At 39.1% G+C, this 27,864-nt stretch overlaps 1 protein-coding gene across 1 annotated transcript in view; it reads left to right on the top strand.

Annotated features, from left to right (window-relative positions):
• lonrf2 (LON peptidase N-terminal domain and ring finger 2) overlaps nucleotides 1–27,864 on the top strand; it is a 169,013-nt gene that overhangs the window by 61,259 nt on the left and 79,890 nt on the right. Inside the window, exon 3 of the mRNA XM_067404428.1 lies at nucleotides 23,957–24,079. Within this exon, the coding sequence (XP_067260529.1) occupies nucleotides 23,957–24,079 (123 nt within the window). The remainder of the gene's footprint in view (nucleotides 1–23,956; nucleotides 24,080–27,864) is intronic.

The raw sequence follows: 27,864 nt of genomic DNA, 5'->3' as shown, positions 1-27,864 counted from the left end.
ATTTTTACTTTGTCCATCCAAGGACGCTAAGTAAAATAGGGATTGGTACTCACGTCACCGCTGATTTTTGGATCACACGTCTCTTAAGGTGGTGTTATGAGTACATCAGATGACCACTTCCCCCTGTTTCCCTTGTTCAGAGCACCAGTCAAGTCTTTTACATTGGCAGTATGAGAACACTCCCAACAGGGGCTTTCATTCATTTAGAATTAATGTAAAGTGGTCAGCTGATTTATCTGAAAGATAACTTGTAGAACCTCTTCTGTATTATCAGCACAAGGAAGACACAAGTGTAATAAAATAAATTTATGAACAAAAAGATAAACAAAAATAACTAACACAACTACTAAATGAATACCATGAATGATAAAGGAATAAAGTGCATAAGATACATAGAATACAAGTGATTAAGTTGGGTGTGGCTATGGAAGAGTTATGTTATCTTATGGAAAGATAATCTGTTTCACTGAAAATAAGGTGGAGGACCTTATTATGCACCAAACAAATAAATGAGAGATTATTTGTTATTAACTCCCTGAGGTCTGAAAAAGCGTTGGTGCGTTTTCAGGATTTTTTTTTCACATTGCAGCAAAACAGACTTAAAATACTGTGCTTTTTGTAAAATAAAGAAAACTAACATCATGCGTGATCTCTCGTCTCCCTCTGAACGAAGTCCAATCTGATAGTTCACAGAAAATGAACTGTAACTTATGAATACTAATGACAAAAAAATTACACTTACGTCTAAAGAAATGTTGAAATGTCAGGTTTTAAATCGTGCAAGTCAAATCGAAAACAAACATTCTATGTTTATGTAATCTGTATGAAAAGAGAGCCATGTCATAAGTCTGTGATTCAGCTCATTATCCGCTAATGCGGCCACGCCCACGGAGCCAGCGCCATTCAGACGCAAATTCTGAGGCAATACATGCATTCACCATCTCAATCGTGTATTTATTGTCTTGAAAAGTGTTTATTTGGATGTTAAAGCCGTGGTTGGCGATCTCTAGAAGACATGCCGTTAGTTCCTAGTTCCTTTTCTTCTGTATATGAATTTGTGGCCTAAAGGTGTACAGAGAGCGCCCTCCGGCTGCTAGTATGAATTGAAAAGACCATTCCTGAAATGTCCTCTTCTTCTTTAGAATAATTTATGGACTAAATGTGCACAGAGAGCACCCTCTGGCTGCAAGTATGAATTGAAAAGACCGTTCTTGAAATGTCCTCTTCTTTAGAATAAATTGTGGACTAAATGTGCACAGAGAGAGCCCTCCGGCTGCAAGTATGAATTAAAAACACAGTATCCAGCACTCATAGTGATGACAATAAATATTACTTCTCAGTATAGAAAATTGACATAAATATATAAGAATCCATCACATTCTCCAAATGTGCATGCTTTTAAGCTAAAAGCCTATATGAAATGCCATAGAGGTAACATAATTGTTCAGACACTTTGCATCACAGAAATACATTATATTTTAAAGAATATAATAGAATACCATTTCACAGTTATTGCTGTTTATGAGGAGCTGAGACATTATTATAGAGGGTTTTTTGCCTCATTAATATGCAAGTCATTTCAGGTCATTATTATGTGATGCTTTTGTCTTCTCAGGTGTAAATGGCCCATTATTTGTGCAGATTCACGCCTCCACGCATACTGTGTTTCTTGACAAAAATATATTGTTTTATATGAAGGAGTAGGCAGCATAATTTTTACTTAATTCTAAAGCAAAAACTGTAGTCTACAACCTCCAATACCCAAAAGTCTTGTGAACACAGATTTAATATACTTTTTTGGCCTTATTTCAGTGACTTAAGTTTTTTGTTTTTTCAATAACCACGCATAAACATTATTCCTTCAAAAATACAAACATGTACAAACATGTTCCTCACATATTATTGTAGCCTAGTTTGTGCTGAATACAGTGTAATGACACTTTTGTCATTTATATGTTTATGAACAACTGAAAAAAACACATGTCAGGGCATGTCAAAACTTCTCCAAGCCCCAAATCAGCCTCAGACTTCAGAGGGTTAACTAACATCAGCTATATTACATCTAATGGGAATTAGGAAATTATATACTGATAATATACACCAATGCCAAGGTCACTGGAAAGAGGTTTGGTTAAGTGATATTTACGTTCCACGTGGTTGAGTCCGATGATGGTGACGTCTTCCACTGGTTTTGCGGGGTGACAATGCAGTGGGGAGAGGAGCCAGAATCTGTTTCAACAGCCTTGAACACAAAGCTCTGCTGGATGCTGATTTCCTGGAGCACCAAAGGGTCCTAAAATCTTGAACATGCAGATGAGGCCCTGGCGTAGGTGCAGAAGGTCCTTAACAATCTGGAACACGCAGACGAAGGTACCTTGGATTGAAGGTTTGCTCTCCTGAGCTTAACCTTGTTGCAGATGTCGCTGGACGGCAACTCTGAAAGTAGTGTTTGTTGATGTCTCTTGCCTCACAAGCTGGAGGCTTAGAACGTGGTCGTCTCTGTTGCTGCCTCACAAGCTGTAGACTCAGATCATTGGATTGGTTGTTGTCTCTCTGGATGGACCAGAGACTCAGAACGGTGTATCTGTTGTGTCTTTCCCCTTTGACGGGCAGACTCAGAACGGTATATCTGTTGTCTAATCTGATGGGAGACTCGGAACAGTATATCTGTTATGTCTTCTCCCTTCGCAGGGTAGATTCAGAACCGTGTGTCTTTTGTTTCTATCCTCATGCAGGACAGACTCAGAACAAGGAGTGTCTGTTGAAAGGGTACCTTTATCCCTTTCCGATGAGGAGGAGATTGCAAATTGGCGCTTCTCCGTTCGAGTGCTGTGATTGGCTGCTGGCATTAGAGGGGACACACAAAGTGTGGCCCACCCTTCTCTCCCCTGTGGAACTCATTTGCATAAAGCACAAAGTTGGACATCTTTACAGTGTCTTTAAAGTTTACCAATGCATTTCTCAATTTCCAAACCACCACCAGAATACCATTGGCAATATTCTAAACAAATAGAGACTAAACATGATGGAAAAAATTGAACTGTCATTCAATTGTACATTAACAGATTGTATCAGATGTTGCACTACAAATAGTTGTCACTGAGAATACTTATTTTTGTGAATAAGTATCAAATGGATGTGTAGCAAACATAGTTTTAAATGGATTCGGATGGATCTTTGTGATCTCTTTGTTTCACCCATTGCTGCTAAGGTCCAGAGGAATTTTTATGGCAGTCTCTGGCCAACCTTAAGGCCCCGGTATACTTCAAACGAAATCGAACAAAGAACTGTGACGTCATTTCGAAAAAAAATCAGGCCAAAACGAAGTTCGTTTTGAGTTCCTTTAGGAAGTTTGAAACGGCTTGCCAAAGCGAACTTTCAGGAAAAGTTCGTTCCAGCACCAAAACACCTTCGTACTACCATTGGTCAGTGACTTTAACGTAACAGGAGGTGTGCGATGAGGCTCCGCCTTCACCCGCGTGGGTGCGTCTCTGACTCATTTCATCTGTAGATTTTGTTGAGGTAAGAGCTCCGCGGGTGAAAACATAAACACACTAGATAGCTGCTTTAAAGTACATAATAAAGTTGTTCTTGTACAAAAATGAGGCACTAACACTGTTTTTTCATGTTTGATACTGTAAAGCTGCTTGATTTTAAGCAATCCATTGATTAAAGTGCTATATGAAGATGTGACGTGACTGGAGTGCTACTTTGCAGAGCTCGTGCTAACATTCCCATGCTGTTATGATCAGACCCTTTTCTTATGCTTTTTATAATAAATGCTTACTGTTTTCTCATTTTTGTTGTTTATTTTGTTACTGAGAAGAAAGTGCACGGCACATATTTACATATTCATCTAAACGTCGCTCTTAGCAGTGTGGGCGGCATCAGATGGTCGTTTACAGTATATCGCTGGTCATGCATTTCGAACTTCGTTTTACCCCTAAACAAAGAACAAAAAAGAAGTTTGTTTGAAGTATACCGGAGCCTTTAGGAAGTAGTGTCTAGATGGGTGAAGGGCATTAACTGCCTGTGGACCAATGAGAAGTCTTCCTTTCCCAGCTTGGTACAAGAGGTCTTCTTCTTGCCCTCTAAGAGAGGTCTGGATGTTGTCCTTACATCTTTATCTGATGGCGTTGGACAGTTTGTTTGTGTTAGTCCACCAAGATCCAATCAAAATGTCGCAAACCTTTGTCCGCTGTTACGGACAGAGAGGGGCCCGGCCATAAACTGGGCCCTAGAATGTGCCGTTCACTACAGTTGGAGTGAATGAAATGTCATGTAAACATGATATTTTGTCAATATTTTTCTACATGTGTAAGCCTTTGGACTTAACACTCTGAGGTCTGAAAACGCGCCGGCGCGTTTTGTAGGTTTTTTTCACATTGCAGCAAAACAGACTTAAAATACTCTGTCATTTTTTGTCATAGAGACATAAGTAATATATCAATTGAAACTATAGAATATCTTCTTTTATTTGTATACACAGTAAAAACAAAATGTTGTACTTTTTGTAAAATAAAGAAAACTAACATGATGCGTGATTTCTCCTCTCCCTCTGAACGAAGTCCAATCTGATAGTTCTCAGAAAATTAACTGTAACTTCACAGAAAAAAATACTTATGTCTAAAAGAAACGTTAAGATGTCAGGTTTTAAATCATGTAAGTCAAATCGAAAACAAACCTTCTGTGTTTATGTAATCTGTATGAAAAGAGAGCCATGTCAGAAGTCCGTGATTCAGCTCATTATCCGCTAATGCGGCCACGCCCACGGAGGGAACGCTATTCAGACGCAAATTCAGAGGCAATACATGCATTCATCGTCTCAATCGTGTATTTATTGTCTTGAAAAGTGTTTATCTGGATGTAAAAGTCATGGTTAGCGAGCTCTAGAAGACATGCAGTTAGTTCCTGTTTACTTTTCTTCTATAGATGAATTTTAGATGAGTTTTTGTTTCTTTAGTGCCCTCCGGCTGCAGTATGAATTGGAAACTCCATTCATGGAATAGCCTCTTCTTCTTTTAGATGAATTTGTGGACTAAAAATGCACAGAGAGCGCCCTCTGACTTCAAGTATGAATTGAAAACACCAGCGCTCATAGTAATGACAATGAATAATAAATAAATATAACTCCTCTGTATAGAAAATTGACATAAGCATATGAGAATCCGATATTTCTCCAAATGTGCATGCTTTTAAACTAAAAGCCTATATTCAGACTCTTTGCATCACAGAAATACATTATATTTTAAAGTGTAATATAAAACCATTACTTTATATTGTAATAATATTTTTCTGTATGTTTCATATATCATGATGAGCTTGAGACATCACAGAAGGTTTTTTTCACAGCCTACCTGACTGAAATGCCTCATTAATATGCAAGTCATTTCAGCTCATTACTATGCAATTCTTTTGTCTTCTCAGGTGAGAATGGCCCATTATTCAGTGGTGATTCACGCCTCCATATAAAACAATATATTGATTTAGTTTTTGACACTTTTTGCCAAGAAACACAGTATGCATGAAGGAGTAGGCAGCATAATTTTTACATAATTCTGAAGCAAAAACTCTAGTCTACAACCTCCAATACCCTAAAGTATTGTGTAAACAGATTTACTATACTTTTTTTGGCCTTATTTCAGTGACTTAAGTTTTTTTTTTTCAATAACCACGCATAAATGTTATTCCTTCAAAAACACAAACATGTACATACATGTTCCTCACATATTATTGTAGCCTAGTTTGTGCTGAATACAATTTAATGACACTTTTCCATTAATATGTTTACGAACAACTGAAAAAAGCACAAATGTCAGGGCATGTCAAAACTTCTCCAGGCCCCAAATCAGCCTCAGACTCCAGAGGGTTAAAAGCCTTAATCGAGTTGTTTTGTACATTATTGTGATCGTAAATAAATGGAAGCAGGTGCAACCAAATAGGTATTTAGGGAAGTGCAGCGGGGCTACTGGTCCAACAGTGGAAATATTTGATTTTGGCCCCGGTGGCTGAGGTCCGAGGCTATTGGCCCAGTACAGCACATTGGCCCTGAAAAATGCATATCGGTCGACCCCTAAACCGCACCATGGTATTGTGGCAGAAAAAGAAATTCGTCAAGTTTTTCATCAGGTGTGTGAGGGTTCTTTTTTAATATGATGTCATTATGTTGGGTTCTTGCCACCAGCCAATCGCTGCATTGCTAATCATGGTTTTGAATATCGAACCTTTCCAGTGTACACAAGAACTTAATCCAGATATTTTAATCAAATCTGCTAATTTGTTTGAAGAACCCAATTAAAGAGATCAGTTATCAAGATTAGAAGATCTGGCATTTGTCAAGTCATCTCATGGACCCTAGGTCAGCTTGTTTTTAGTTTTTGTCTTGCACCATTTCCTCTCATCAGCTCTGAGCTTGGTTCAATGGTTGCGTAGAGCTTCTGTAAGCCAAAGGTCAGGGGGTGTCATGCTGGCCTGGAGGTGAAAGGACAGATATTATAAAGGTAGGATGTTAAGGTAGAGCATAGAGTGTCAGTTGCTACATTGACATCAAAAGAATGGTTTGTGTGTGTCTTTAAATCTATGTGCTGTTTGCTTACACACAGGATGTTCGGTGTATCCCCAGACAGTAAAATGTGTTTTTGTAACATTTTTATTTTGTAACATTTTATAAATCGAGCACTCAAATTTAAATTTAAGTAAAAAAAATCCTTTTGCAATTTACATGTTGACTGGTAGAATAGCGGAAATGGCACATTCCATGGACGAGAGTCCATGAACCGCATTGAGACTGCCTTCTAAAGCTGCACAATATATTAAAAACATTTAAAAATCACAACAGCACATTCAGTTGAACAACATTCAATTAAATAAATATATGCTTTCTTCCAGCAGCTCTGTTCACAGTAAATGCTGCTCCACATGAACTCTCTACATGTGCTGTTTGTTTAGGTTTCCAATTGCGTGCATTTGAGAATGCATATAAAGTCTGACACACTTTATTTCATAGTGAAGTGTTGCCCTGTTATCATGCATGGAGGTGTGCATCTCAGCAGCTCTGTTAACCAACTCCATCTCTCTGCATGCTGTGAGTTTGGGTTGCTTATAATGGAAATTATAGTAAAGATAAAGAAGGATATCTACATACGTCAATATTTAGAACACCCACAGATAGGAATACAATTCTCCATGCTAGAAGTTTTCATCCCCCTAAATTGATTGAGAAATATACCTTTCGTTTAATTTCAAAGATTACATAGAATTTATGACGAACAAGATTTTGAGGATAAAGCTAAGGGTGTATTAAAACGATTTTTAAATGGAGGGTTAAAGTCAAAGTCAAGTCAAATTTATTTATATAGCGCTTTTACAATTGGTAATTGTTTCAAAGCAGCTTTACATATTAGAAGCACAGAAAAAAAGGGAAGTGGTTAAAACTGTACAAACAAGCGTGGTAATATGTAACATATACAAGATGGTGCTACATTAAGCCAATGTCTGAATCTATTAAAAAAGCTAAGATATGTGCAAAAAAAATGACAAGGGATGATTTGTTATAAAGAAAAACAAGAGCATAAAGTTCTACCAAAGTCTTTTTTGTGACAAAATACAGTACAGTTGCTAAAAATGTTGTATTTTAGATATATCTTTAAGATGGAAGAATGTGGTTTTACAAATGCTAGAAATGTGACTTTCAAATGAAAGATTGATATAAAAGAGCACACCCAGGTTCCTAACTGACGACGACAAGGTTTTTGATCCAATAGTTAGAATCTGTTTTTTCAGAATTAAGTAGTAGGAAATTACTAGTCATATATATTTTTTTTTTTAGATTAGCTATGCGTTCCATTAATTTTGTGAATTAGTAAGTTTCATTAGGGCATGAAGAAATAGAGCCGAGTATCATCAGCATAACAGTATCTCTTTTACTAGTCCATTAAATAACTGTGGTTAGCTGGAATCAGTCAACGAACATGGCGAGTCATGTCATCATCTCTTTTATTGTCACTTGCACTGCCTGCCACAGTTTAGCACAGCCTTCTCTGTCAGCCACTCAACAATCACCAGACTGTGGATGCCCTCTGTTGGCATTTATTGTAATACATTATGTACATAAGTTGATTGTATATTATGTACATTTATGTATTTTAACAGTGTTGTTCAATAAAACCTACTGCTACTGGGCAAGTTGATATTCTGATAATTATATTTTTTTTCCAAGCACATCGTCAATCTTAATTGATAGTATAGATTGTATATAATCATTAATAGGTTATATGCAACTGCTTGACGTGAAAAAAGAAAAAAAAAAGCCTTATTTTCAAATGTGCATAATTCTAGCACCGTATTACACAGCCCCGGCGATTCATATCGATATTGAACGTGATATTGCGTGGCTTGTCAATGAACTACGGCTCTATTAAATGCCGCTCCATCTGAAAGCAGGTGATGACGATTTAACGGTAATCAAGGAACCGGCTTTACTGACGAAATGCGCGTGACAAAAGCATTCGATATATAAAAAATTACTCTTTAGAAGAAAAGGCATACCATGTGACATTCCAGGAACTAACGGGAGGCATCCATAGATCGCTATAACCATGGCTATAACATGCAGATAGACACTTTTGAAGATAATAAATACATGTATTGCCTCAGAATTTGCAAGACATCAACATAATATTCAGTTATAGTAATAGCACCACCCACTGGCAACAGGAAGTGACGTGTTTAACACTGTGCACTACTAGCAATGTACTAAAATATGCAATTGAGTGCTAAACATGATACAAACATTCTAAAACATCCTAGCAACACTTAGCTGAGTGTTAACCCTCTTGAGTCTGAGGCTGATTTGGGGCCTGGAGAAGTTTTGACATGCCCTGACATTTGTGCTTTTTTCAGTTGTTCATAAACATATTAATGGGAAAAAAGTGTCATTACACTGTATTCAGCGCAAACTAGGCTACAATAATATGTGAGGAACATGTATGTACATGTTTGTGTTTTTTGAAGGAATAACGTTTATGCGTGGTTATTGAAAAAACAATAACGAGACACTGCGTAAAAACTCTATGGGAACGCCATACCACCGTCGCCATAGTAACAAGTGACCGATCGTGTGAAGCCGAGGCGCACAACTCACAGTAACACCTGTGCCCCTGGAGCGGAGCCGAGATACAACTCGTAAAATTTTACAAATGTGTGCGGTGAGGACCAGCCTGCCGCATCACAAATGTCAGAAAGGGAGAGCCCTGAAATAAATGCCTTGGAGGCAGCCATACTCCTAGTCGAGTGCGCTCGGACAGCCAATGGTGAAGGCTGCCCGACCGACTCATAAGCAAGTGAAATGGCCTCGACCACCCACTTGCTCATTCTCTGTTTAGATGCTGGTAGACCTTTTCTTGGTGCACCAAAACATATGAACAGCTGTTCATCTTTTCTCCAGTTGGCAGTTCTATGAACATACGCACCCAATGCCCGTACTGGACATAGCAGATTTAGCTTTTCCTGGTCCGACGACGTAAACGGAGGAGGAGAGAAGGCCTGCAGCATGATAGGTCTCGCAGTATTAGTGAGAACCTTCGGAATATATCCCGGTCTGGGATAAAGAAATGCCTTCATATTACCAGGCGCAAATTCAAGACACGATGGAGCAACCGACAGGGCTTGAATGTCTCCAATTCTTTTGAGAGACGAGATAGATGAGAAACACTGTTTTTAGTGTTAGAAACTTTTCTGCAACCTCTTCAATGGGTTCGAAGGGAGCCATAGATAGACCCTGTAACACTGGCCAAATCCCATGTCGGTACCCTCGTGTGAACTGCAGGTCTTATCCTCATAGTGCCACGAAGGAAACATGTTATATGCGGGTGTCTCCCCAAAGAGACTCCACTGAAAGGAGCGTGGTAAGCAGCTAAGGCCGCCACGTAAACCTCTAGTGTGTAGGGGGATAGCCCTGTGGAAAATCTCTCCTGCAGGAAGTCCAGCACCGCGCTAACCGGGCAGTTAACTGGATCCCACTGATGATTCTCGCACCAAGAAGTGAATAATCTCCACTTCAGAGCATACACTTTCCTCGTGGAGGGAGCTCTAGATTGGAGTATGGTCTCAACAACCTCAGTTGAGAGACTGGAATCTGAGACGTGCCCCCTCAGAGGCCCCGCCCACAACTTCCATAACTCCGGGCGGGGGTGCAGTATCAGACCGCCCGCCTGTGAGAGAAGGTCCTCCCTGAGCGGTATCTCCATCAGAGACCCGTCTAGGAGAGATACCAGGTCCGAGAATCATACTCGGGCCGCCAGTACGGGGCTACCAATAATAGGCGAACCCTGTCCCGGCGAACTCTCTCCAGAACTCCCGGGAGCAGAGCAATCAGGGGGAAATGCGTCCAGCGGTAGCCTCGGCCACGGCTGTACTTTAGCATCCAGCCCAAGAGGTGCTGGGTTTGACATGGAGAACCACAGTGGACAGTGAGCCGTCCCTCGAGACGCAAACAGATCCACTTGGGCTTCGCCGTAGTTCTCCCAAAGGAGCTTCACCACCTCGGGATGAAGTCTCCATTCCCCGGGCCTCGGCCCCTGCTTCGACAGGATGTCTGCTCCCACATTCAGGTACCCTGGGATGTAAACTGCTCTGAGGGATAGCAGTCTCCCTAGGGACCACAGGAGAATCTGATTCACCAGCTTGTGAAGTGGGCGTGATCTCAGACCCCCCTGATGATTTATGTATGAGACTACTGATGTGTTGTCTGTTCTGACCAGCACATGTTTGTCTCTGAGGTCTGGGAGGAAGTATCTCAATGCTAGAAATACCGTCATCATTTCTAGACAATTTATGTGCCAAGTGAGATGATGGTCCTGACACAGACCCCGTGTCGAACGACCACTCATGATCGCCCCCCAGCCCGTGAGGGATGCATCTGTCGTTAGCGTGACGCGACGACTGAGAGCCCCCAGCACAGGTCCCTGGGATAGAAACCAAGGTTGCTTCCATATGTCTAGAGCACGTAAGCATCGCCGCGTGACTCTGATCATACGAAATGGATTCCCCCTCGGTGAGAACCCCTTGGTTTTGAGCCACCACTGCAGCGGTCTCATGTACAGCAGGCCGCAAGGTATAACGTTGGATGCTGCTGCCATCAGACCCAACAGTCTCTGGAACTGTTTTACAGTGAGTGACTGGCCTTGCCTTATGTCCGAGACGGTATTGAGGATTGATGTTATTCGAGCCGGAGATGAACGGGCTCTCATAATCACCGAGTCCCATACCACGCCCAGATAAGTGGTTCTCTGTGCAGGAGAAAGCACACTTTTCTTTGCGTTTAGTCTCAACCCCAACTTTTCCATATGAGCGAGAACAACACCTCGATGTTGAACCGCTATCTGCTCTGAGCGAGAATCAACCAATCGTCTATGTAGTTCAGAATGCAGATGCCCTGAATGCGCAAGGGCGCCAGTGCCGCATCTACACATTTGGTAAATGTTCGGGGTGACAATGCTAGGCCGAAGGGGGGAACCCGATATTGGTATGCTTCGCCCCCGAAAGCAAACCTCAGGAATTCTCTGTGGTGTGGGAGTATTGACACATGGAAATACGCGTCTTTCAGATCTATTGTCACAAACCAGTCCTCGGATCTGATTTGTGACACGACATGCTTTATTGTGAGCATTTTGAACTTGAGCTTTGCTACTGTTCCATTTAGTTGTCGTAGATCTAAAATCGGACGTAATCCCCCGTCTTTCTTTGGCACAATGAAGTAACGGCTGTAAAAACCCGACTCTTTGCTGGGAGGAGGAACCCTTTCTATTGCTCCTTTTTGCAAGAGTGTCTGAACTTCCTGTGCCAACACCAGAGCCTGCTCGGGATCTACCATTGTGGTCAGAATCCCGTTGAATCGGGGTGGGCGTGTTCGAAACTGAATTGCATACCCCTTTTCTATAGTTCGCAGGACCCACTGAGATACTTTTGACAGATTTTTCCACTCTGACAAAAAATCTACTAAGGGAACCAGCCTCTCGAGGCTGGCCTCTGGTGGAACATGAGCACCCAGCACAGTGCCCTGTAACGGTTGACCGGCAGGGAACAACTGATCTAGATGACTCATATTTAGAGATCGCGCACCACCCTCGGGTGACACGCGGGGAAGCACTGCGCCCCGGCATAGCGACGGGGTTGGCAGAGCGCTCCCCTGAGGGCACTGAGGACACACAGGCACCGTGTAATGAGGTGAATGCTGTGTGACCGGTAGGGACCGCCCTCAGAATCCTGACAGTTCTTATGGCGTCAGGATTTCTTCGAAGCCCTCTTAGCGGCAATGACGGTCCTCAGATCAGTCTTGCCCTTCAAGGACTTCAGCTGAGCGCGCTGATCCGGTTCCCAACTCCTTGGAGGGGGACCCCGGGTAGCAACACTCTGCTTTTGGTGTTGTCTGTGTTTCGAGGAGCTTGTACTCGGTCCCTGCTGCCCTCGCCCGGCAGCAGGGGGAATTTGGGCCCGTCGAGGAAGAAACTGCTGCAAGGCTGCAGACTGTTTCTTTGCCTCTTGGAACCTGTCGGTGACGGAAGAAATAGCATCACCAAACAGGTTGGAAGGATTCAGTGGGGCATCTAGGAGAAACGCCTTATCTTTGTCCTTAATCTCAGTGAGATTAAGCCACAAGTGCCGCTCCGTAGCCACCAAGGAAGACATAGAACGGCCGACAGACTTAGCTGTCTCCTTAGTGGCACGGAGGGCGAGATCGGCAGTAAGGTGTAACTCCTGTATCAGATCAGCCCCAACCTCATCACTTTCCCCCAAATCCTTCAGCAGATCAGCCTGATATGTTTGCAAGATGGACATAGTATGCAAGCATGCTGCAGCCTGACCTGCTGCCGAGTACGCTTTGCCCACTAGCGCTGAAGTAGTCTTGAGCGGCTTAGTGGGCAACGTCGGGGCTTTAAGGGACGATGCCGCCTGCTGGGAGAGATGGCTCGCAAGCGTCTCTTCCGCTCTTGGCATCGCCCCATACCCGTGTTTCCTCATTCCTGCCACATTGCTATATATGGAGGTCTGAGGTGTGTAAACACAGGTAGATACCGGCTTCTTCCAGGATCTCGACACCTCAGTGTGGAGATCTGGAAAGAAGGGTAATGCCCGACGTGGAGGCTGAGCAGACCGAGATGGCAGAAAGCGTTCATCCAGTTTACTTTTCACGGTCTGCTCTTGCTTTTCGGCTGGCCAGTAGATGTTTAACTTAGCAACAGCACGAGAAAGCACCTCCATAAGCTCCTCGCTGGTGGGAGACTGAAGTGGTGGATCTTCAGACTCCCCCGTGGCCACGCTAACAACATCTAGCTCCTCAGAACTAGACGCCATTAACATGACCGTATCCACCGGAGCGGAAGAAACCGCAACGCGTGATAGATACCGGATAGATACACTTCCAGATGCAACAGGTGAGGGCAGAGATAAGGCTGGGCCCGTCTCTAACCCCTCTGTTACATCCATCTGCGAACCCCAAGACATAAGGCGCCGCCCTGACTCAGCAGAAGCGGGACCCGAGCCTTGAGGAACGCGAGCCGAGCCACCTTCCTCGGAGAGGGCTCGGCGGGAGCGCAGCGTACGCAGAGGCATCTGCTCACAATACACACAAGCAGCCCCCTCGAGAGCTGCCTGGGCATGCTGCACTCCCAAACAAACACACATTACATGTGTGTCCCCGTCGGGGATAAAACGCGGACAAGGGTGCACACACTTCCTGTAGAGAATTTCTGTGATGCAAAGTGTCTGACAGTTATTTTACCTCTGTGGCATTTCATATAGGATTTTAGCTTAAAAGCATGCACATTTGGAGAAATATTGATGGATTTTCATATGTTTGTCAATTTTCTATACAGAGGAGTAATATTCAGGATTTATTGTCATTACAATGAGTGCTGGATACTGTGTTTACAATTCATACTTGAAGCCGGAGGGCGCTCTGCCCCTTTTGTCCACAAATGCCTGAGCACTGAAGAAGAATAGGCAATACAGGAAATAACTGAACTAACAGAGGCCAGAGATCGCTAACTATGGCTATTCAAAACACTTTTCAAGACAATAAATACACGATTGAGACGATGAATGCATGTATTGACTGAATTTGCATCTGAATAGCGCTCGCTCCGTGGGCGTGGCCGCATTAGCGGATAATGACCTGAATCACGGATTTCTGACATGGCTTTCTTTTCATACAGATTACATAAACACAGAAGGTTTGTTTTCGATTTGACTTACATGATTTAAAACCTGACATTTCAATATTTTTTTTTTTAGACACAAGTCTAATTTTTTTTGTGATTAGTATTCACTAAGTTCATTTTCTGAGAACTATCAGATTGGACTTTGTTCAGAGGGAGACGAGAGATCACGCATCATGTTTGTTTTCTTTATTTTACAAAAAGCACAACATTTTTTTTTTACTCTGAGTGTACACAGATAAAAGAAAATATTCCACAGATTAAAATGGTGTATAACTCTTAATTGTATGTGCAACATTGACAGAGTATTTTGAGTCTCTTTCACACTGGTTAGAAAAAAAATGCGGTGATCACGCCGGCGTGACCACCGACCCCAGAGTGTTAAACCTACATGAAAAACTTAAAGCATTGTTTATTTCATTTGTTTGTTCTGTTGTATTTATTTGTGCTAGTACTCATTTGATTATTTATTACAGGGTTCCTATGCGGTTTGGAAAAGTATGGAAAAAAGAAATCAGAGTATGGAAAAATATTTGTGTTTCCAGACTATTGCCCCTCTTCAGTTTTCTAATTTATTATACCTGCAAACTAGTCACTTTGTGGCGAAATTAGCAGTTTTGAATCAAAATACATCATTTATGTGAATCGTTTACATCCGAAGAGTTATTTTTTCGGGGTGAGTGACTGTGTGACACAAGATTCTCATAAGAATTGCAAATGGGGTTACTATTTTTCCATAGACTGGAGTTAGTCACGATCTTTCTTGGTGCTCTGTGGCGTGACAGCTCGCTGTAGCGCTCGTGAACTAGCCATCTCTTTGACTTTACCAGTTACAACACAAAATGATTGAACATCTGAAGGTATGTTGAAAGATACAGTACAACTTACCAAAATCTGTCATGTCACATGCAGTCGATTAATCAGCGTTTCAACCGCAGAAAGGCGTCAATAAAACAGCTTGTAAAAATGTCACATTTTGCCTACCTCAGAAAAGCCTTACAATGTCCAATAACTCATCATTTAGCTACAAAAATGAACTTTGAGAGGAGCATTTTGCTAAATATATGCTCTATAGGCTATTACATATTCATTGTATTTGTACTTAACATGTGCTTCTATATTGAATACATAAATCTGTTTTATGACAGTCACCATTTAAATGTTTAGGCCTACATAAAAAGAGTAGAAAAATAATTGTCACTTTTATTATAACGTTATTATAAAAACTTCCTTATGTGTAAGTTAGCCTATATGTAAGTAACTTACGATCAATTTAACCTAATTTTATAATGACGTACCAGCTGTGGTTCCCTGTATTGTTTACAGCATTAGTTGAGAGATTTTTTTCTTTGAGGAAATTTGCCATGTACTGTACCTGATAGGCCCAAATTAATCAATACTGAATCAAAGGTAATCAAATCAAAATCAAATCGCAAGCTTCTGAATCAAAATCGCATTCGATTGTGAAATTTGTCAATGCTCAGCCCCGGTGCCAAAATGTTTTATTTTTTTATTTTTTACTTGAAGCAAATGTTTTTTCCATTTATTTTCTTTTCAGAGTGCACCAGAATGCTTCCTTTACATGTTAAAATCACAAAAATCTTCTCCTGGGGGAGGATACCCCCAGACCCCCTACAACTATCTACTTTCTACATGTCACCTTTTTCACCTCTCTTCACTTTGCAAATATGTTTATAGAGTTACGAATTTCTAAAATATTACAGAAACTGCTTGTGCTACTCATACTCGTAGGCTACTCTATAAAAATACTTTGATACATATAATGTTTCATATATTATATGTATATATGATATATGATAATATATGATACATATAATGTCGAGAACAGAGCAGATGGATAAATCACAGAAGGATCTCTATAAAGGAAATGTATCGAATTAATAGACAAATTAAATATTCACGCCTATGTAGCGAGTGGTATGGCCGGAAAGGGATACAAACTAAGTCATGCCAACTTGTTAAACGGAATATATTAGTACTTGTAGATTTTATCCCCAACAAAAGTTACACAGGTACGTGGTTTTTAAGAAGAGAAGGGCCTAGACATGAATACTAAATACAAAACTTTATTTCAACAATCAAACACTAATTTAAAAATCACTAAAAGACTGTAGGACCCGGACTACAAACATGAAGCAGTGACATTTCCTCTCTCAAAATCCATTAATCAGTTCATGTGAGTACAGTGGTTCAATATTAATATTATAAAGCGGCGAGAATATTTTTGGTGCGCCAAAAAACATAGAAAAGGAGACCGAGGCTCACCAATGGCAGAAATCGTTTGGAAGGAGGTCTGGAAATTTGAGTATGGAAAAGTATGGAATTTTGAAATGGAAAATGTGTAGGAACCCTGTTATTAGTATTTTATTACTTGCTGTTTATTTATCTAACAGTATTTAAAATTTAAGTGAGCTAATCTAGTAGCTTTTGGTGTCATAACCTTATTTATTAAAGTTACATGTATCAAAAACAAAGAAAACGATAACTTGGTTTATTTTATAGGCACATTTTCTTTTCTGTTGTGGGGCAAGTAAAAATTTTAACCACTGGCCCGACCGGGCCAATAGAAAAAATCCTTGGCGTTGAGCCCTGCAATAGTCTGTAGTGCAATCCGTGCCATTCAGCAAGAGCACTGCTCGACTTCACCGAAAGAGAGAGGTATGAGAGCAACACAGGTTTACCTTCAGTTTTGTTTTAAATTAATTTGTTTTGGCTTGTTTAGCTAACTTACATGGTTGTATAGGCCTATGGGTGACATAAATAAAAAGGGTCACACTAAAATAAAAAAAGTAAAAAAAAACAAAAAAAAAACGGTGTACCAACCACAACACAATGGGTTGCGATTAGATCGATGACTACAGTGCTTCGGATTTCAGGTTAGTATTTTGGTTTTGCCTCAATACTTTAATACAACGAAAATATATATGATACCATATTATTAATATAATAAACTTGCCTGACAATACTGTTAACATGGTTACACATATGTAGTTTTCCCAGTCAGACTTGACTTTCTGTGACTTGTTCGTTGGTGTTTGTTGTCGTTTGTTGGTGCGGTGTGAATTGGCGTTTATATATCAAAAGCTCGAGGAAAATTTGACTTCTCAGTTCATCACCCCTTTAAAAGCTAGCTAGCTCAAATATAAAAATAGATAGCAAATGTGGTTGTTAAAGGGTTAGTTCACCCAAAAATGAAAATGATGTAATTTATTACTCACCATCATGTCGTTCTACACCCGTAAGGCCTTCGTTCATCTTCGGAACACAAATTAAGATATTTTGATTAAATCCGATGGCTCAGTGTAGGCCTGCATTCACAGCAATGGTACTTCCTCTCTCAAGCTCCATAAAGGTACTAAAAACATATTTTAAAACAGTTCATGCGAATTAGTTCTACCTTAATATTATAAAGTGACGAGAATACTTTTTGTTTGCCAAAAAAACTAAATAACGACTTTGCAACAGTATAGTGATGGGCCGATTTCAAAACACTGCTTCAGAGCTTTACAGAGTGTAAATGGATTGATGTATTGACTCGTTTACATTTGTTTGGTCACCTAACTAACAACCAAAGACTACCAGAGGGTTAAATGCATGTGCCCCACCATGCTTTGTTTTAAAGCCAGCAGTTGACAGTTCTTGTGCCCACCACTACTGTTCGCAGCTATAATTTAAATATTGCTATTTTGTGGTGTCGAGCTTTAGTTACTTTTATTTACCATTAGGCATGGGCCGGTATGAGACTTTGACGGTATGATAACCTTAAGCAAAAATATCACGGTTTTACAGTATCATGGTATTGCTATTACAGCTCTAAAATGTATAGGTAAAAAAACTTTTTTCCCTTTTGAACACAATATATTTATTTCTAAGCAACATAGAATATTTAGAAAAGTAGTAAACAAATATAACAGAAATTGAATTATTTTCTGTAAAAAAAAAAATACGTTGCAGTCACTTAAGTGATTTAAGCATGTGATCAGCTAAAGAAGTTATTAATAGTTAATAAAATAAAAATATTTAGGGGTGTCCTCGACTACGGATTTACATAGTCGAATCTGATTGCCTAAATTCAAATGATAGTCTAATCATATATGTTGGGGTTGGGGGGGTGATTTGAGCTTGAAAAAACAGCAGTCCACTAGAGAGTACGCATGGACTTTGAAAGGGCCGCGTGCTGAACTGTGCACGAGATGGAGCGGGACATGGAAAATGAAGTAGGCCTAAGGCCTATAGCCTACCCGGGGGCGTGGCTTAAGACAACTTTTATTTTCTTTCACACAGCACAGAGAAACGTCTTTCTAATAAACCGACCAAACTGCCTGTCAAGTGATAGATGAAACTGACAATGATTTTATCTTTTTTTTAAACAAATGAAAGGCAATCTGGATAAACAGTCACAGCCACGATGTACAGAACACTCTCAAAGCTATAGAAGAAAATGAATAAAAACATTTTGGATCAATAAACCTTAAAATATACACTGTGTGCAGAATTATTAGGCAAGTTGATTTTCTGATCATATTTTTTTTCCAAGCGCATTTTACCAATTCCAATCCACATCAATCTTAATAACTACTATTAATATTGTTTTTAATCATTTATAAGTGATATATAATTGTTCATGAAGGCTGGAAATGAAAAATGCCCTATATTCAGGTGTGCAGAATTATTAGGCAGGTTTTCTTTTACAGATAAAATGAGCCAAAAAAGAGATTTAACTCAGACTGAAAAGTCAAAAATTATTAAATAGTCATGAGAAGGACGCAATACTAATGTAATACTAGAAATTGCAAAGTTAAAGCATGACCATTGGACAGTGAAATGCTCATTGGGTCAGCGGGGTCATACAAAAACAGCTGGAGAAGAAAAGACACGTTAACTGCAAAATAATTAAGAATTAAGGTGAAGAATTAAGTGTGAAACCATCAGGAACCCTTTAGTCTCCAGCGCCACCATTTCCCAGTACTGAAACCTACCTGGAGTCTTCAGAAGTGTGAGGTGTCAGGATCTCAGAGACTTAGGTTAGGTGAAGAATCCTAAAAAATGACCCGCTCTTAATAAGAATCCCAAGCTGAAGTGTTATAAAATACATGAAGACTGGGTTTTTATAGGCCTTAAAGACAGACAGCTTGAGAGTGACTCCTGAAGGACCAGCACCACATCCTCTTGTACCACTGTTTGAAGAATTTATCTTCCAGAATCTGGCAGTAAGTTTTGGAAGATCATTTAGTCCATCTCTGCAAGATGGACATTTCAGGATAAGAGATGGACTAAAAGTGAACTCCCACACCTTACTGCCAGATTCTGGAAGATAAATTCTTCAAACAGTGGTACAAGAGGATGTGGTGCTGGTCCTTCAGGAGTCACTCTCAAGCTGTCTGTCTATAAGGCCTATAAAAACCCAGTCTTCATGTACTTAAGAATCACAAGCTGAAGTGTTATAATTAAGAGCAGGTCGCTTTTTAGGATTCTTCACCTAACCTAAGTCTCTGAGATCCTGACACCTCACACTTCTGAAGACTCCAGGTAGGTTTCAGTACTGGGAAATGGTGGCGCTGGAGACTAAAGGGTTCCTGATGGTTTCACACTTAATTCTTCACCTTAATTCTTAATTATTTTGCAGTTAACGTGTCTTTTCTTCTCCAGCTGTTTTTGTATGACCCCGCTGACCCAATGAGCATTTCACTGTCCAATGGTCATGCTTTAACTTTGCAATTTCTAGTATTACATTAGTATTGCGTCCTTCTCATGAGTATTTAATAATTTTTGACTTTTCAGTCTGAGTTAAATCTCTTTTTTGGCTCATTTTATCTGTAAAAGAAAACCTGCCTAATAATTCTGCACACCTGAATATAGGGCATTTTTCATTTCCAGCCTTCATGAACAATTATATATCATTTATAAATGATTAAAAACAATATTAATAGTAGTTAAGATTGATGTGGATTGGAATTGGTAAAATGTGCTTGGAAAAAAAATATGATCAGAAAATCAACTTACCTAATAATTCTGCACACAGTGTATATAAAAATAACTGTAGAAAAGCCACACTGCAGATATACATTTCATATGTCTGCAAATCAAATTACATTGGCTAAACTGTCTGTGCAAGCAAGCTTTAACTCTACAGCGCAACATTGATGAACCAAAAAATTAAATTCATTTAATAAAAAATTATATATATTTTTTTTTATCAAACCTTAATTTACAGAATTTAATTAGAACAGAAATATGATCGAAGTGCAGGGGAACATATATTCAAAACACAAGCCACAAATAATTAAATTAGATAACCCAGAGTGATCAATAAATAAATTAAAATTAAAGAAATAACGAAAGTATAGCCAGAATTGTCAAGTTTGTCTTTTTAACTGCAGAGACAAGAGACAGAGGCAGTCTTTTTAGCTAAACATTCAAAAATCAAATTACATCCGTCTAAAATAGTTTGAAATCATTTGTAGCTACCCTACCTGATTGAGAGAAAAAAATCCAGTCTTTCACACGATCTGCCTGTGTCCATTTGAGTCTTTTCAAATAGCGCGCCATAGTCAGCTCGTTGGCCGGCAGAAGCGCGCCGCAGTGTTTGTCGTTGAGTTGTATAGGACATGAGCTGTTGGCAAATGTGAGCTTGCAAATTACGTTGTTGAAGATTTAATCCCTGCCGTAAAGATGCTCCTCTGCCGGTCACGGATCATGGAAGTGAAACTTAAATCGGTCACAGGGGTGGTTAGATTTATTCACGCACATTAAAAATATTTATTAAAAGCTTCTTTCTTTTCACATTTTTATTTATGGTATTAACATAATAGGCTGTATATTAACCTATTGGGAAAGAACCAGTATGTCTATGTAAAATCAGATATTGAGCGCCCCCATATCTCTTCTTTTAACATTTTTTTTGTTTTCTCCATATCACCTCTGCGACGATTCGACTGTGAGATTGGTAGTCGAATCAGGCTCCTCCTATCGAAGATTTGAATCGTCGACTATTCAGGGTGACCCCTAAAAATATAAAAAATTAATAGTTATATGATATAATAATTTATTTTTTTTATATTACAGAACAACCGTAAGATAACAATACTAATATTCATGGATGTCTTTATTTTTTGCTTTCAAACGTTAAATCATTGAGCTTTTATTTTGACAGAAAACCACAGGGAGATCCAGGAAGATGTTTTTCTTTGACAACAGATATATAAACTACACTTTCAGTATAGATGTTTGGTACACGTTGTGTTCCTAAATGCAAATGATAAGCGACTCAAACACACAGCACTTGCAGAGCAGCATTTTCTGTGAATCGAAGCTGAGCGGTTTTACTCTATGGAGCACGTCAGACTATATATTTCTATAATTAGATCACATCCTTCGCGATTTGATGATTGCATGCATTCCATGCATTGTCAAAATTAATAAGTTACCGGGCAACTGGTGAACAAGCATTTTAGCACTGATTTTACTCGCATTTGGCGCTTTGAACCCTGGCAATCATGCTAATAGTGTTCTGACTCCCGCAAATGGCGCAGCTCTGTCAGAACAGAAGCAATCCGTGAATGAAATAAAGGTATTAGAATACATAACATTTAGCAGTTTAACACTCTGAGGTCTGACGGTATCGCCGGCGATACCACCGTGGTTTTTTTCTTATCAGTGTGAAAGAGACTCAAAATACTCCGTCAATGTTGCACATACAATTAAGAGTTATACACCATTTTAATCTGTGGAATATCTTCTTTCATTTGTGTACACTCAGAGTAAAAACAGAATTTTGTGCTTTTTGTAAAATAAACTAACATGATGCGTGATTTCTCCTCTCCCTCTGAACGAACTCCAATCTGATAGTTCTCAGAAAATGAACTGTAACTTAGTGAATACTAATGACAAAAAAATTACACTTATGTCTAAAAAAACGTTAAGATGTCAGGTTTTAAATCATGTAAGTCAAATCGAAAACAAACCTTCTTTGTTTATGTAATCTGTATGAAAAGAGAGCCATGTCAGAAATCCGTGATTCAGCTCATTATCTGCTAATGCGGCCACGCCCACGGAGCGAGCGCTATTCAGACGCTAATTCAGTCAATACATGCATTTATTATCTCAATCGTGTATTTATTGTCTTGAAAAGTGTTTATCTGGATGTAAAAGTCATGGTTAGCGATCTCTAGAAGACATGCAGTTACTTCCTGTTTACTTGTCTTCTACAGATGAAGTTTAGATGAGTTTTTGTTTCTTTAGCGCCCTCCTGCTGCTGTATGTATTGGAAACTCCATTCATGGAATAGCCTCTTCTTCTTTTAGATGAATTTGTGGACTAAAATGCACAGAGCGCCCTCCGACTTCAAGGATGAATTGAAAACACCAGCGCTCATAGTAATGACAGTGAATATTAAATAAAAATAACTCCTCTGTATAGAAAATTGACATAAGCATATGAGAATCCAATATTTCTCCAAATGTGCATGCTTTTAAACTAAAAGCCTATATTCAGACTCTTTGCATCACAGAAATACATTATATTTTAAAGTATAATATAAAACCATTACTTTATATTGTAATAATATTTTTCTGTATGTTTCATATATCATAATGAGCTTGAGACATCACAGAAGGTTTTTTTTCACAGCCTACCTGACTGAAATGCCTCATTAATATGCAAGTCATTTCAGCTCATTACTATCCAATTCTTTTGTCTTCTCAGGTGAGAATGGCCCATTTTCAGTGGTGATTCACGCCTCCTTGCATACTGTGTTTCTTGGCAAAAAGTGTCTTACAAAAACTAAATCAATATATTGTTAAATATGAAGGAGTAGGCAGCATAATTTTTACATAATTTTGAAGCAAAAACTCTAGTCTACAACCTCCAATACCCTAAAGTCTTATGAACACAGATTTATTATACTTTTTTTGGCCTTATTTCAGTGACTTAAGTTTTTTGTTTTTTCAACAACCACGCATAAATGTTATTCCTTCAAAAACACAAACATGTACATACATGTTCCTCACATATTATTGTAGCCTAGTTTGTGCTGAATACAGTGTAATGACACTTTTTCCATTAATATGTTTATGAACAACTGAAAAAAGCACAAATGTCAGGGCATGTCAAAAGTTCTCCAGGCCCCAAATCAGCCTCAGACTCCAGAGGGTTAAGTAATTAAGGCCATTTTGTGATTGATTTTATTTTATTTATTTATTTTATTTTTTTCTCTCAATAATCAGACATCACCAGCCACCTCACTTCATCTTTTTTATAGGGGAAAAAGTTTCAGGGGTTCACCTCCTTCTGCCATCCTACACACACACACACACACACACACACACACACACACACACACACACACACACACACACACACACACACACACACACACACACACACACACACACACACACACACACACACACACACACACACACACACACACACACACACACACACACACACACACACACACAGGTGACTGACTGACTGACTGACTGACTGACTGCTCGCACCAACAGAGGGGGAGGGGTCGTGTTACTTACTACGCTGCACACAGCCTGGAGGATTCCTGCACTTTACGTCTTTGACGCAACATAAAAAAAACAGCTCATACAGCAGGATTGGTATCACAGAAAAATGTAGTGGTTTTGAAACCCCAACATTTTCAAACTGCGGTATACCTTGAAACCGGTAACCGGCCCATGCCTATTTACCATGTTTTCTCTTTACAGGCTCACTACATTAAGGCCGCAGTGTTCAGGGGCGCCGGACGCAGTGAAGAGGCTCTACAGGAGTATTTCTACTGTGTGGCTCTGAAATCTGACTGGATTGCTGTAAAACTAGAGGCTCAGAAGGTACATTATTCTTTGTGTATTTGCGTATGTTAGCCTTTGTGTGGTAGATCTCCTCACATGATTTCTGTGATGGTTTCTCCTCTGATTTGGATGTTAATTTTAAAGCTTAAACCTAGGGCTGCACAATTTAGGGAAAAAATCAAATTGTGGAAAAAAGACAAAACAATAACTACAGCATCTACAGTAAAGATTAACTTTAATATAAATATTAATCTAAATTTAAGAGCACTAATACACTGTAAAAAATTGCTAGCATGAGATAGCAAATTCATTGTTAGCGTGTTGCTACCATGTTTTAACACATTGCTAGCAATTCATAGCATTTTTTTTAACAAGTAGCATGTTTCTAGCATGAACACACTGCTGGCGTGTTAATATATGCTATACTTATAAATACTTGTTATTGTAATCGAGTGGTTTTTATTGGAAATTGTACTTTAAGTAGTTTAATAACTGTGTACATAAGTACATTTTAACATTTTTTCACTTTTACTCCTCTATTTTCCTTTTGTTTGTGTTCATTACATGCTTGTTTTAATTTTATTTTTATCTATCAACTGGTTGGCTAGGGAGAGAGTAATGAGTCTTATGAGTCCCGTCAAATCAAATCGTTCATAGAAAACTTTAACCACAGCACAGTAGATGGCACTAGCCGCTGTTAATCATGGCTGCTATGGAAGCACATCCATCAAGCTTCAATTCAATGAAGATACAATTTAATTCTCTAATTTGAAGAAACATGTTAAAGTAAATTTTGTATTTGTTTATTAGATGATCTGTATATCTACAGGGCCTAAAATTTGGCTCAAGGTTGTGGGTATTACATACAATGTTAATAACTCCTGCAAGTGCCATGTCCATAATACAGAAATTTCTACTCTTATATATTTACTTGAACATTATTTATTTACTTGAAAATTTGGAGGACCAAATGAAGGACCAAATTCAATATTCACTTTATTTTTTTATACAATTTTTTAAATTTCAGAATGTACAAAACAAGACAGGGAACATCCAACAACATAAGACACATCCACCAGTATGAACACACAATAAACAAAAATAAACGTGAGGAAAAAACAAAAAACACAAGAACAGAGCTCGAAATCGCAACCATTTTGGTCGCATATGCTCCTGAAATTGAATCTGTGTGACCTCAGAATTTATTTGGGAGCATTTGTGCAAATGATTGTTGTGGTGTAACCTTTTTTCTAGTGATGCACTGGTCGACCAACCATAAATTGGAAATGGCCGGTTTTTCGTTTAATGTTGGCTGATCTCTGTTCAGGACTTGCACACAAACTGCATTGCAATAATTTTCCGAAATGTCATTTGTGTGAAAATATTACGAAGTCTGTTAACAGGATGTTAAAGGGATAGTTCACCCAAAAATGAAAATTTGATGTTTATCTGCTTACCCCCAGTGCATCCAAGATGTAGGTGACATTTTTTCTTCAGTCGATCACAAATGATGATTTTTAACTGCAACCGCTGCCGTCTGTCATTCAAATAATGGCGGTTGATGGGAACTTCATCTATAAGAGTGAATAAACCTTGCTTAGACAAATCCAAATGAAACCTTGCGGCTCGTGACGACACATTAATGTCCTAAGACACGAAACGATCGGTTTGTGAGAGAAACCGAAAAGTATTTATATAATTTTTTTACCTCTAATACACCACTATGTCAACTCCGTTCAGGACTCCTTTAGTGATGTCTGATCGCGCTCTGTCAATGGCAGTGATGTCTGACACTCATTGAAGTATATGCGCGAGACATCACTGCCATTGACAGAGAGCGATCAGACATCACTAAAGGAGTCCTGAACGGAGTTGGACATAGTGGTGTATTAGAGGTAAAAAATTATATAAAAACTGTTCGGTTTCTCGCACAAACCGATCGTTTCGTGTCTTAGGACATTAATGTGTCGTCACGAGCCGCAGGGTTTCATTTGGATTTGTCTAAGCAAGGTTTATTCACTCTTATAGATGAAGTTCCCATCAACCGCCATTATTTGAATGACAGACGGCAGCGGTTGCAGTTAAAAATCATCATTTGTGATCGACTGAAGAAAAAATGTCACCTACATCTTGGATGCACTGGGGGTAAGCAGATAAACATAAAATTTTCATTTTTGGGTGAACTGTCCCTTTAAGCAATTAAACAAAGTTGACAACATCAGAGAAATGTACATTTAAATCACACTTAAAAACGATATCTTGTAAAACAATAGGAGGAATTGTCTCCCTTTCTACTGACATTTCTACTGACATCAAACCAAAATTTAGAAGTAACCTCACAGTATAGAATAGGTGATCAAGGGTTACAGGGAAAGAACAAAAGCCACAAGGATCCACCTCGTAATGAAATTATTTCTGTATAAAATCACTAATAGGATAAATTCTAAACATAATTGTATGAGTGTACTTAAAGTGTTAGTTCACCCAAAAATGAACATTAATTCACCCTCATGTAGCTCCAAAACCATAAGACCTTTGTTCATCTTCAGAACACAAATTAAGATATTTTTGATGAAAGAGCTCTCTGAGTCCTCCATAGACAACAATTTAATTAGCACTTTCAAGGCCTAGAAAGGTAGAAAAGACATCATTAAAATAGTCCACGTGACTACCAGGTGTGTAATGGTTCTCGGTAAAAAAATGTAACCATACCATTCTCCACACGTTCTCCACGCACTTGCACCCCAGTTCATGTCGTATCTGATGATGCATATGCATCTATAATATTGTTTGTTGAAAATAAATGAAACAGACCGACAGTTAGGCTAATGTATGTTTGTTTTTTTTTTTGTTGATGGATACGCATTCTGGCTTCCCCTAAACTTTGTTCAATGCGAGTGCCATATGGTCTATACAAGACCAGTGCCCGGTTGCATAAAGCACCTTAAGTTTAATTTTCCCTTAAGATCGCCCTTATGTTTCCCTTAAACTTAAGGGTGTTGCAGAAAATAACCGTTAAGTGTTCCTTAAGGGTTTCTTTAGGTGAAACGTCATAAACCCTAAGAATTTCCCTTAAGTATATATTTTTCACTTAAGTAATCCCTTAAAAAAACGTAAGTGTTGCATAAAGCCCCTTAACCGTCATTTCATTAAGTATAACGTAAGGTTCGTAAAACTTCATCTTAAGTGTTACACGGAGTGAGCAGGTTCAATCCAAGTCTTCTAACGAGACACGATCGACCGCTTTATATGATAAACAAATTGTACTTTAGCGGTTTATACACAAACATTGATGAAATCACATATGTAGCACATATCTTATATGGTCAACAGAAGCGCAAACGTGCGTGCATAACACGCAAAAACAAACCTCATTGGTTCTTGCGTGCACATTTGAGCTTCCGACACAGCCGTTTAAAAATATATTAAAAATATTTTTATTTGTTATCCAAAGATGAATGAAAGTCTTATGGGTTTGGAACGACATGAGGGTGTCAGCGTGAGTAAATGACGGCGGAAATCTCAATTTTGAGTAAACAATCAATTTGAGTTTCTTGTCTCTTTTATATTTGGTTTTCTTTTTTGTTTTCCGTATCCATGTTGTTTTCTGTGAAAACTTACCATGATATGTATTAACAAATAACGTGTCAATGGCAACAGTAGAATTTTTTTAACGGCAAAACCTGGGATGCTGTCGTTAAACTGTTCTCTTAGGTAAGGGAAACCGTTAAGTGTTTAAGAGATTATATGCAACACCCTTAAGTCATTCCCTTAGTTAAGGGGAAATCACGCCTTAAGTGCCATACTTAAGGGAAAAACTTAAG

Source organism: Chanodichthys erythropterus, chromosome 12, assembly GCF_024489055.1.
Source record: "Chanodichthys erythropterus isolate Z2021 chromosome 12, ASM2448905v1, whole genome shotgun sequence".
Lineage (NCBI taxonomy): Eukaryota > Metazoa > Chordata > Actinopteri > Cypriniformes > Xenocyprididae > Chanodichthys > Chanodichthys erythropterus.
The sequence above is the reverse complement of the archived record's forward strand: the minus strand, read 5'-3'. Positions and strand labels throughout refer to the sequence as shown.